Source organism: Panthera pardus, unplaced genomic scaffold, assembly GCF_024362965.1.
Source record: "Panthera pardus isolate Hobbes unplaced genomic scaffold, ASM2436296v1 HiC_scaffold_8, whole genome shotgun sequence".
Classification (NCBI taxonomy): Eukaryota; Metazoa; Chordata; class Mammalia; order Carnivora; family Felidae; genus Panthera; species Panthera pardus.
The window spans coordinates 64,928,523-64,941,763 of NW_026527013.1; the positions used below are offsets into that span (position 1 = coordinate 64,928,523).

The 13,241-nt window shown below is 39.1% G+C and overlaps 1 protein-coding gene across 2 annotated transcripts in view; it reads right to left on the reverse strand.

Moving 5' to 3' along the window:
* The window catches only part of ZPBP (zona pellucida binding protein), a 114,681-nt gene extending 101,715 nt beyond the window's left edge, over positions 1–12,966 (reverse strand). The window contains exons 1-3 of one of the 2 annotated variants that reach the window (XM_019451001.2): positions 12,831–12,966; positions 11,023–11,103; positions 2,200–2,325 (exon numbers count right to left, since the gene is read on the reverse strand). In XM_019451001.2, coding sequence (XP_019306546.1) covers positions 2,200–2,325; positions 11,023–11,103; positions 12,831–12,957 — 334 coding nt within the window. In that variant the 5' untranslated portion in view covers positions 12,958–12,966. The remainder of the gene's footprint in view (positions 1–2,199; positions 2,326–11,022; positions 11,104–12,830) is intronic. The other variant, XM_019451003.2, reaches the window with a different exon arrangement.
* Positions 12,967–13,241: the final 275 nt, after the last annotated feature.

Genomic DNA, 13,241 nt, shown 5'->3' on the forward strand with positions numbered 1-13,241 from the left:
CTATCTTTGGAATATTCATAAGTGTCCAAAAAGATTCTCCATTTTTCAAGCTTTAGGAAAATTAGACATTTCCAGATCTTTCTGAAATGATAATGATAGAACTAATGAGCCTGCAAACTGGTAGACAGTGAATTATGATGTGATCCTGTACTGAAATCTCAAATATGATGATGATGTCAACACCAGAATTTCCTGAGAATAGTTTTTATAAATAAAAAAAAACAAAAAAAAACAAAAAAAAACACTGTACTAACATGATTTTATCCTTACTTGGAAATAACTACACATCTGAACATCTATTTTCCATTATGAAAGTGAGTAAAATAAAATATTGCTCTTAGTTGCAGGACTCAAAATTCAATCACATACTATACTTTTCAAGATAAACTACAAGACTGGCAACGCATCTTAGAGAAGAAAATGTTTCAGATTTCAATTTCCGAATCAAAGGAGTAACAAATTGTAAAAGAACAATTCAATACTTAAATGCTTCTATTTTTGAACTTATGGAGTTTTAACACCAAATGTAAAATATACTAACCTCCATGCTTGTACTACATAATGTGCTACTATCACAGAGCAGTAAAAATAAAATCTGATCACATCATCAGTACTGGATGCTTCTATACCTGGCCCATTTCATTGATTTCTATTAAGTGCCCGATCTCTTGGGATTTTTTGTCACTGATCTCTGCTAATCCATTCCTACTATGTGAGTACAATGAGGCAGAGACATTACACAAAGCCTAGCACAGCGCAGCTCCCAGGCAGGCACTCACTAAGAGCTGAGTACTTCTCACTAAGAGCTGAGTACTTCACTCTGAAGAACCATCTCACCTAGAGAGGAGTAACTATTTAAACCTTGAGCTTCTTCAGAATCAGCATAAATAGTTCAGAACTGTACGGCTAAGGTTATTCAATTATATAAAAACATGAATTAAAACATATTACGAAACAAGTATTTCCTATGAATGTTTCCTCAGCCAAGTCTTGGTATGAATATAATGCTTTGCCCCAACCACCATAACAAAATAAACCCCCAGGTTTCCGTCTACAGGCACTCACTCCAAATACCAGTAGGGAGAGGGAGGGAGGGGGAGAGAGAGAGAGAAAGAGAGGAAGAAAGGAAGGAAGAAAAAAGAAAATGTAAACAGATGTAAACAGAGCAATAAAGACAACTTCCCGGATGGTATGCGAAAATGATTAAGCGCTTCATTGAACACATAGGATGAAAATTCATTAAGCTGGTATTTAGCAAGGCTGAACACAAGAACAGCTAAACTGATTTATATTTTTTAAACTACACTGCAAAAACAGACCAGCAAATGAAAGATTAGAAAAAAGATAATGCATTTCAAAATAACAAAAGAAGTTGAATGGAGAAAATATTGATCAGACCAGTCATACCAACAGTAATCTCTATGTGGAACAAAAATACTTTCGTGAGATTAAGATCTTGTTTCCTCAAAAATTTATTGAAACCATAAAGCTACCATTCACAGTGTCTCTCGAGTCTGTCTTCTCCTCTGGATGAGTAACTGATTTACTAAGTTTCCTCTTTCGTAAGCACAGCACCAGTCATACATTAATACACAATCATGGTCAAACCATGCAGTATATCTAAATGCATGTTTTTAATACCGAAGTATGAAAAGCTAAATACGATCTTTTTTTTAATAGATTCTAATATTGAAATTAAATTCAAATATAATCCACATTGGTATGGATGTTAGTCAGAAAGAAACATAAGATCAAAAAATGTAAAAACTCTACTAGTAAAGACCTGAGCTGTCCCTACGTGGTGCTGTTTAAGACAAAACCATGTTTATAAATCTGCAGCTCAAAGGGCTCATTTGTATTGTCAATAAAAACCAGAATTATATCTGCTTCTTCGTACACACTTGACTCACAGAAGTCTGAATGAAGAAACCAAAATGGCTCTAAGAACTTTTTAAAAAGTAACATTTTTGTGGAATATAGGTGCTCAGAGAATTCCCCAAACTCTTAAACAGTCATCAAGTGTCTCTATCTCAGATTAAGATGTGTGAAAAATGTCTATACCACCTGCACTGTTCCAAAGGGAAATCACAGGAAAAAACAAGTGAGGAAACATATACATATATATGAGATATGACTATTCTGTGTTCTGAGTATATTTCAGACATATCCATTGAATTATAATAGAAACAAAAAGCCTACCTGAAATAATTTTTCCTTTTGGCCCATGCCACTGGAATGATGGATCTATCAGTTCTGAATTTCGCAGTCGTTGGGTTACACATAACACGTGTGGACTCTTTTGATGAAGCATAACATATACTTTCACTGAAAATACAACATTAAAATGTTCCAATAATATTTTGTATCATTTTATGCTCTATAATGCCTCACATTTTTGTAGTTTGCGTTGCATGTTTTTATAACTTTTCTTTGGGTAACTGCAATTACTTGATAAGGACTAAATTTCACTGCATTCCATATGATCACTAATACTCAAAAATATACACATGTATTATACTTGGGGGTGTATGCGGGTTTACCAATCTGAAAATAATGCATTGGGCTTTTATGCAGAGTTCATAACACTAACTTATTTTATTCTCAGGATATTATTTTAATTACAAAGTATTAAAGCTAGTCTATACTAGACTGTATCTGTTTTGCAAAGACACCAAACCTGAAAGGAACCAATAAATCTGTTTATATTAGCAAAATAACTATTCACATTGATGTGATACAAAGTACTGAATTTGAAAGTTATAATGTGATTAAAAAGTCAAAAAATAAATATATGCTTTGATTTTATTAAGCATTTTTCCCACTTTGCTTTAAAATTCAAAGAATCCTGATCATTAAACAAGCCAAAATTATATTCTTTAGGAGATACAAAAGGAACACAGTAAAGATTCAATTATCTTGAATTTACTCATAAGTCAGCTTATGAGTAGAAACGGTTTTGGCATGCCAACATTTCACTGATTCACCAAATACAAAGCTTTTTGTGATCCAGTACAGTAAAGAGTTGTATCTAAGAATCAAAACTCTGCCTAACTTGAGACGGTCTCTCAAGTTTCACCATATAGTGTGATGGTTACTGAATGCAGCTTTCATTCACGAACTCCTTCATTCACTCCTTCATTTTTTAAGTAGGCTTCAACAGTTACAACCCTGATATGAAACCTGAGCTGAAATCAAGAGTCCAACCCTTAACCAACTGAACCAGTCTCCCCTGAATATAGCTATTAGATATAGATATTCTTCCATAGGTTAAGAAAGTTCCCTGTATGCTTAAATTATTTGTTTTTTATCATTAATTGCTGTTAAATTTTAAGCAATTTTTTTCTATAGGATGCCTGGGTAGCTTAGTCGGTTAAGTGTCTGACTTTGGCTCAGGCCATGATCTCACAGTTAGTAGGTTCGAGCCCCGCATCAGGCTCTGTGCTCACAGCTCAGAGCCTGGAGCTTGCTTCGGATTCTGTGTCTCCCTCTGTCTCTGCCCCTCCCCTGCTCACTTTCTCTCTCTCTCAATCTCTCTCAAAAACAAAAAAATGTTAAAATAAAGATGTAGGCACAAGTAGTAAAACATTGTAGAATAATCTATGTGCTATAAGAAATCCACACTGAACTGAAATGTCCATCTATTAAGAATAAATGTAATCATACCCCATTTAAAAAGCAATAAAAAAGAAATCAGTGATACATGTTTTACAATTTAAGTTTAGAAATTAGAGTTTTAAAACAAAAACTGTGATAAAAAGTTGTGATATCAGTGAAAATGGCAGAGTAAGGAACTCTAAAAATTATCCCCTTCATAAAGGTAATACAAAAACTGACAGAAATTGTCTGGATCAACATTTTCAGAGCTCTGGAAATTACTCAAAGACTTGAAGCAACTCATGAAAAGTTTACTCAAGAAAAACAACTGAATCTTTGGCATGATGGGTTGAATTATGCCTCTCCCCAAATTCATATGTTTAGGCTCTAACCACCAGAATAAGTTCTCAGAATGTGAACTTATTTGGCCATAGTGTCTTTAGAAAAGTAATCAAGTTAGGGGTGCCTGGGTGACTCAGTCGGTTAAGCGTCCAACTTCAGCCCATGTCATGATCTCACGGTTTGTGGGTGTGAGTCCCGCGTCGGGCTCTGTGCTGACAACTGAGAGCCTGGAGCCTGCTTCGGATTCTGCGTCTCCCTTTCTCTCTGCCCCTCCCCTGCTTGCTGTCTCTCTCTCCCAAAAATAAATAAACATTAAAAAAAAAAAAAAGAAAAGTAATAAAGTTAAAATGAAGTCATTACGGCAAGCCTCATCCAATACCCCTTATCCAGGGGAAAATCTGGACACACGTACAAATTACAGAGGGGATGTGATGTGAAGAGACACAGGCAGAAGAAGATGGCCACCCACAAGCCATGAAAGGAGAACTGGTACAGATCTCGCAGCCCTCAAGCAGAATCAACCCTGTCTCTGTGACTGAACTTCTCCCCTCCAGAACTGGGAGACAATAAAATTGTGTTGTTTAATCCAACCACTGTGTGGCGATTTGTGGCAGGATCCAGGTGCGCTGGTAGCACTGTAAGTTTCCTTATTCCCATCACCCCCCTCCCTAGCTCTGCCTTAGCTCTGCCCACTGCTACACCAATCACTGTAAGAACCAGCACCCTGGTAGCCACTAGAAGGGCCAACAGAGTTGGCGAGACTTCTATGCTTCCTTCCCAGAGAACTGTCATTATTGGACTTCTCTGGCAGTTTCCTACAAGGCTGTCTTTGCTGGATCTAATGCAAAGCGCAACCACTATAAAAAGCCTTTTCCCAAAAAGTATTTTTCAAAAGCAACTAGAGAGTTTCATTTAACTTTATAAATGCCTGATGCAGTGGGTAACAGTTGGGTTAAACAGCAGGGCAACCAATAAGCTTATGAGGAAAAGCTGGAAATGACATCCACAGGAGCTTGAAAGTTCTAACATATTCCTAGCAAAGCAGAAGACCACATACATGCATGCATGGGGCAGAGGGCAGGGTGTGGGGGGTGCATGCCTAAGACTCAGCATGCTCAGTCAAGAACAAGAACTTAAGTTCTTAATGTGTGGCTGAAATTGATGCTCTGGCTAGCTAATATTTAGGGTGTGCCCCAACCAGCTCGCAGAGCCTCTGCAAAGACCAGGAGACTGGCTGTGGTGTTCATGAAATCTCCATCCAATGATTGGCCTAAGCTAACTGAGCATCGACTTCAGTGGCTACATGACGAACAACACAAAATGTAAAGAATTAGTTCAGAAAAGTCATTAAACATACAAACAACAACAGCAAACACCAACAACATCAATATCTGATTTCCAGAGTTGCCACATTAAATTACTTAAAAAGTCCAGTTTTTAACCAAAAATATGAAACATAAAAAAAAAAAACCACACAAAAACCAGGGAGATATAGTCATAGGTAGGAAAAAAAGAAAGCAATCAATAGAAATTGTCCCTGAGGAAGCCCAAATTTTGGAATTACTGAACAGTTATTTTAAATATGATCAAAGAACATTATGTCTTAAGTACTAAAAAAAAAAGGTATGAAAATGTCTTCTTTCCCAACAAAGATTATCAATAATGAAACAGAAGTTATCAAAAAAAAAAAAAAAAAAAAAGAAATTCTGTATTAAAAAGTACAATAACTGAATTGAAAAATTCACTGTAAGAATCAAAAGCAGATGTAGGCAGGCAGAAAAAAGAATCCATAAACCTCAAGACAGATCAATTGGGGAGTATCCAGTGTAAGAAAGAGGGGAAAAAAAAAAAATAAAGATAAATGAACAGTACCCAGAGACCTGTGGGAAATCATCAAACACTCCAGTATATACATAATAAAAGTCCCATGGAAGAGAGGAGAGCAAAAGGCATAAAGATATTTGAAGAAACAATGGCAAAATCCCCCAAACTGATGAAAAACATGAATCAACACATCTAAAAAGCTCAATGAACTCAAACTAGGACAGGTTCAAAGGGATCCACATCCAGACACATCATAATCATCTGCCCAAGTCCCAAGAGACAGACTCTTAAAAGCAGCAAGAGAAGCAACTTGTTACATACATATGGTCCTCAAATGAGCTGATTTCTCACCAGAAACAATGAAAAACAAAGTCTGAATAGACCTAAAGCAAGGAAAGTGACTGAATTAGTAATCAAAACTCTTTCTATAAAGAAAAGCCCAGCACCAGATGAATCCACTGGCGAATTTCACCAAACAAGTAAAGTCGAACTAACAACAATACTTCACAAACTCTTCCAAAAATTAGAAGAGAAGGGAACATGTCCCAACTCATTTTATCAAATCACTATTACCCTAAAGCCAAATTCTGACAAAGACAACACAAGAAAACTATAGAACTGCTTCCCCTAAGAATATAGACATAAAAGGCCTCAGAATAGTAGCAGCCAATCCTGCAGCATGAAAAAGAATTATGCTTCATAATAAACCAGGATTTATCCCAGGAATGCACGGCTAATTCAAAATACAAAAATCAATCACTGTAATACCACATTATGTCAGTAAGATAAAGGACAAAAAACACACGATCATCTCAATGTATGCAGAAAAAGCATTTAACAAAATGCAACACCCTTTCACAATAAAAGCACTCAACAAACTAGGAACAGAAGGGATTTTCTCAATCTGATAAATAACATCTACAAAAAAGTCACAGCTGGGGCGCTTGGGTGGCTCAGTCGGATGGGTGTCCAACTTCGGCTCAGGTCATGATATCACGGTCCATGAGTTCGAGCCCTGCGTCGGGCTCTGTACTGACAGCTCAGAGCCTGAAGCCTGCTTCAGAGTCTGTGTCTCCCTCTGTCTCTGCCCCTCCTCCACTCATGCTCTGTCTCTGTCTCTCTCAAAAATAAACATTAACAAAAAAAATTTTTTTAAAAAGTCACAGCTAACACCATACTTAATAGTGAAAGACTAAAACCTTTCCCTCCCCCTAAGATCAGGACTAAGACACACATATCTATTATCAATATGGAACGGAAGGTTCTGGCTGGAGCAACTGGCAAGAAAATAAAAGGCATCCATATTGGAAAGGAAAAAATAAAACTATCTCTATCTGAAAATCCTAAGAAATGACTTCCCCACCAACTAAAAAAATTGAGCTAAATAAATGATTCAGTAAGGTGACAGGACACAACATCGATGTGAAAAATTCAATTATATTTTTACATAATAGCAATGAGCAATCCAAAACCTAAATAATGAAAACTGTTCCATTTACAACAGCATCAAAAAGAATAAAACATTTAGAAATAAATTTAACAGAAGCGGCACAAGACTTGTACACTGAAAGCTAGAAGACATCACTGAGGGAAACTGAAGAATAAATAAATGGAAAGACACCCTATGTTCACGAATATGGTTAAGCTGGTGGCGCTACAAAAATTGATCTACACTTTCAATGCAATTCCTACTGACATCCCAATGGGCTTTTCTACAGAAATGGACAACCTGATTCTAGCATTAATATGGAATTGCAAGAGACCCAGAATGGCCGAAACAATCTTGAAAAAGACCAAATTTGAATGACTCACACTTAATGATTTCAAAACAGCAATCAAGACAGCATAGTACCGGCAAAAGGACCGCTAGCAATGAAATAGAATTTAGAGTCCAGAAAAAATTCATACATCTATGGCAAACTTCTACTCAACAAGGCACCAAGAAAATTCAACAGAGAAAGAAAAGTCTCTTGAAGAAATGGTACTGGAACAACTGGATGTCCACATGCAAAAGAATGAACTTTGACCCCTATCTCGTACCATATGCAAATATTAATTCAAAACGGGATCAAAGACCTAAATGTAAGGGCCAAAACTATAAAATTCTTATAAGAAAATACAGAAATAAAACTTTATGACTGTTGATTAGAGGACTGTTTCCAAGATATAGCACTGAAAACACTGGTACTAAAGAAAAAAATAAAAACCAGACTTTATCAGAGTTTAAGATGTGTGCTTTAAAGCACACTATTAAAAAACTAAAAAAAGTCTGTTCGTTTGCTTTATTTCTTAAATTCCACATACGAGTGAAATCATATGGTATTTGACTCTCCCTCTGACGGACTTATTTCACTTAGTATTATACTCTCTAGCTCCATCCACATCCTTGCAAATGACAAGATTTCATTCTGTTTTAGGGCTCAGTAATATTCCATTGTGTATATGTATCACATCTCCTTTACCTATTCATCTAACAACGGTCATTTGGGTTGCTTACAAATGAACAAAGAAGTCCCTCCCCCCACTCTTCCTTGGCACAGTCATCAAGGCCACCCTCAGACCCCTGGTGCAGCCCAAGATCGTTAAGAAGAGGACCATGAAGTTCATCCAGCACCAGTCAGACTGATATGTCAAAATGAAGTGCAATAGCAGAAACCCAGGGGATCGGGACAGGGTGTGCAGGAGATTCAAGGGCCAGATCCTGATGCCCAACACTGGAGTGACTTCCAGAAGTTCCTGGTCCACAACGTCAAGGAGCTTGAAGAGCTGCTGACGTGCAACTAGTCTTATGTGCAGAAACTGCTCCCAATGTCTCTTCTAAGAATGGCAAAGCCATTGTGGAAAGAGCAGCCCAGCTGGCCATCAGAGTCACAAATCCCAATGCCAGTCTGTGCAGCAAAGAAAATGAATAGACAACTTGTGTGCACATTGTGTTTGTGTTAATAAAACCATAAAACTACACAAAAGAGAGAGAGAGGGAGAGAGAGAGAGAGAGAAAGAAACCAAAAACAGACTCTTAACTATAGAAAACAAACTGATGGTTTCCAGAGGGAGGTGCATTGGGGGGATGGGTGAAATAAGTGATGGGGATTAAGAGTACACATATCTTGATAGGTTTTGAATAATTTATAGAATTGTTGAATCACTATATTGTACACCTGAAATTAATACAACACTGTATGTTAACTATACTGGAATTAAAATTTAAAATCTTTAAAAAAAATTTTTTAAGTGAAAACACAATCCACAGTGCAGCCGCTCTAAGAAAACAGTGTGGAGGTTCCTCAAAAAATTAGAACTACCCTACGACCCAGCAATAGCACTACTAGGAATTTATCCAAAGGAGTGCTGATTCATAGGGGCACATGTACCCCAACGTTTATAGCAACACTTTCAACAATAGCCAAATTATGTTGGAAAAAAATGGAAAGAGCCTAAATGTCCATCAACTGATGAATGGATAAAGAAGATGTGGTTTATATAGACAACAGAATACTACTTAGCAATGAAAAAGAATGAAATCCTGCCATTTGCAGCAACGTGAATAGAAGTGGAGGGTCTTATGCTAAGTAAAGTAAGTCAGTCAGAGAAAGACACATATTATATGTTTTCACTCATATGTGGAACTTGAGAAACTTAACAGAAGACCATGGAGGAAGGGCAGGGAAAAAATAGTTACAGAGATGGAGAGAGGCGAATCCATAAGAGACTCTTAAATACAGAGAACAAACTGAGGGTGGACGTGGGGAGTCAGGGAGAGGGAAAAATGGGTGGTGGGCATTGAGGAGGGCACTTGTTGGGATGAGCACTGGGTGTTGTGTGTAACTGATGAATCACGGGAATCTACCCCCAAAACCAAGAGCACACTGTATACACTGTACGTGAGCCAACTTGACAATAAATTATATTAAAAAATAATATAAAGATTCTACTAAGGAAAAAAAGAAAATACAATCTATAGTATTGGAGAAATTATTTGTAAATCAAATATCTAACAAGGGTTTAGCATCCAGAATGTAAGAAAAAAAAGAAAAAACCTCTTCCAACTCAATTAAAAAAAAAAAATATATATATATATATATATATATATATATATTCAACTAAAAAATGGGCAAAGGACTTGGGCATTTATGCAAAGCAGATAACCAAACGTCCATTAAACACATGAAAAGATCTTAAACATCATTAGACATTAGGGAAATGCAACTCAAAACCACATGAAAACCCACTTCACAGACACTAGGTTAGCTATGATTGAAAAAGATGAATAATAACAAATGCTGGGAAGGATGCTGTAAAATTTGAGTCCTCATACCTTGCTGATGTGAAAGTAAAATAATGAAGACTCTCTGAAAAATAGTTCAGCAGTTCCTCAAATAAACATAGAGTTGCCATATGTTCCAGGTGTATATTAAGAATTTAAAACGTGATCACACAGAAACTTTTCAGGAATGTTTGTAACAGCATTATTCAAAATAGTCAAAAAGTGGAAACCATGGTGCATCCATAGGATAGAATATTATTCAGCCACAAAAACCAATGATGTGTGGATACTTTCTATAACATGAATGAGCCTCAAAAACATTATAATAAGTAAAAGAAGCCAGATGCAAAGCAGCACAGAGTGTATGATTCCACTTATATAAAGGTCCAGAATAGGCAAATTAATAGGATATTAGTGGTTTCCAGCAGCTGGAGAGTGACTGCTTAATGGGCATGGCATTTCTTTGTGGAGATACCAAAATGTTGTGAAATTACATACTGCTGATGGTTACACAACCTTGTCAATATACTAAAAGCTACTGGAATGTACACTTCCAAGGAGGAATTTTAAGGCATGTGACTTTACCTCAGTTAAAAAAAAAAAAAAAAGTTTTAGCTGCTATGCTTCTCATGTGACTATTGCAAAAGCTTATAAATCCAAAACCCTTTTCAACTGAAAAAACTGTAGCATATTTGAACTGCATACATTTAATATCATGGCTAAAATTATACAATAACAAGCAGAAACACTATAGGCAACTTTAATTACATGACTTCTAGAAATAAGTATACTTGGCCCACTTAAGCAATTACAGCAAACAGAATCAGACCTAGATGAATAAAACTATATGGAAACAATTCAAATCCATTTCCATAGAAGGAAAAGAGCCTTAGGAGACTAGGGTGTCTGGACAACATTAGCCTTTTGGACGAGATTGATAAAACCTAAACAAATGATAAATACTTCCTTAAAATTACTGAACATCTATTCGTTAATACCTGGAAAATTTGACGATCCCACTATTTTCACTGTATCCTGGGTCAAGCGAAAACCTCTTGGTAATCGAATCAAATATCCAACTATCAAGAACAAAAACAAACGATTAGCAATCTGCTTCATTAGAAATTCCAGGGTATTCTTTAGTAGAGTATATTTGATCTCGGTTGAAGAGATGCCAGCGAAATTACTCTACTCGCTGCTTCCCCCTACTATATCTCGTCCCTGGTTTTTTTCTACATCCACTCAGAAAACTCTGTTTTTAAAGTCCCAATGCCCCACGCCTCAAGACCCAAATCACAAGTCCCTCTTCCTTGAAACCTGTATGTCCTGATCACTTACTTTCCCTCGCTTCCATCACCAGCACCTCTTCAATGACACGCACTGTACATTGTATTACAGTTCTTTATGTACACATGTGATTTTTCTTGTTATAGACTCCATCGATGGTAGAACCTATGTTTGTGTCAACCTATGAAGAACCAGTACCAAGCATCTTGCACATGGTACAAACTAAATAATAATAGTTGCGTACAATATATTCTGATATTCTTCAGTCGTTGCTGAATGAGCAAATGGGCATAACAGTGTGCACTGATCAAGTCGTAGGAGCACTATAAAAAAAACGCAGTAAGGCATATACCCAAAAACATTTAACAGAGAGGGAGGAGAGTGCAAAGAAACAAGTATGATATTCAAAGTCAGAAAACCACTTACTGGTCTTAGGAAAGGCACCTTAAACTCTAGCATCTTCAGTTTTCTCATCTGCAAAATGGGACTGAACTGCAGATTTACAGTTACTGTAGGGGCTGAACCCAAACCATCAGATGCTATGTAAATATCAGTCTTTTCTATTCAGAGCTTACATACTAGACACTGCCTGCTTTGTTCTATTTATTCTATCCTCAGGTCTGATCTTGTCATCGGATCAACAGGTAGCTCACACACACCCCATCACATCTAGCATTAAGACCAGGGGTCAGGGTCAAGAAGCATCCTTCTCCTACTGAGTAATTAAAGGTTACGGACTACTCCTTACATATCCTAGAACCTTAGGAGCCCTGACACCTAGACTTTGGAATACCTCGGAATGTCTATTCACTCCATTTCTTTCCTTTCTCCTCCTTAGCCCATGCCTTCCTCCACAGTCCCTCTACAATTACATTCCTGGAGGACTTCTTTTCTCATTTCTCTTCTTTTGTACAACTTGTAGCATTTTAAGGAACTCCCTTTTGTGCTTTTTATTATTCGATTCTGGGAGAGACTTTATTAAAAAAAAAAAAAAAAAGAGTCCAACATTTGAAGGCTAAACAACGCAGCCACCACCTTTCCAGTTACAGGACACTGGCTGAAACTCCCGCTTCACTTTTGTGTTGGCCAATAACCGAAATAACATTTTGAAAACAGGATGGAACTTCTTGGGGCACAAAGAGGGCGACAAAGGGCGGCGGGAACACGTCAAACCCTTGAACATCCCAGTCTCTCCCCCGTTTTACGGCTAAAACCAGTAGATGGAGCCCCGCGACCACGGATGATCACAAAGCTCCGTGTGCAACCAACCCCCTGTGGGGCCGACAACCGCCCGGGGCCAATCGGGGAGCTGCTTCACAGCCCATCTGACTTCAAACCCGGGAGCCCTGCTGCCTGTACGGAGTCAGCCGCTGCCCCGCGCAAACGCGCGTTCCCCCGCGGGTTTCCACGAAAACACACCCCCCACCCTGGCCGGTACCGGAGTTTCTTCGGTTCGGCGGGCGCACGTGACCCGGGGAGGAGAGGGGGGGAGCCCGCCGCCCGGGCGCCGGCGCCTCACCTGACGAGGACGCCCGCGCCACGAAGGCGGAGAGCAGGAGGACGACCGCGGCCCGGGAGAGCGGGGAGCCCGCGGCCCGGGCCCGCCGCCAGCCCCGCCGCGCCCGGCCGGGGCCCGAGGCCTCCATCCACTCGCCGCCGCCGCCTGCCGACCGTCGGCGCAGAAGGTCGTTAAGCGGCGCGCGCCCACCGGCCCGGACCGGAAGGGAGGCCGGAAGGATGGGTCACCGCTTCCGCGGGGCGGGGCCTGGGGCGGGGCCGGGCCGGCCGCGTGGCCAGCGTCCCTCGACGCCAACCTCTGGGGCGCGGTGCCGCCCGCCGTGCAGCGCCCCGGCTGCGCCCCGGGGACCTCGGCGCCGCCCGGGGAGCTGTGGGGAGGGGGAGCGCCCTGCTGAAGGTTCTGGAGCGGGAG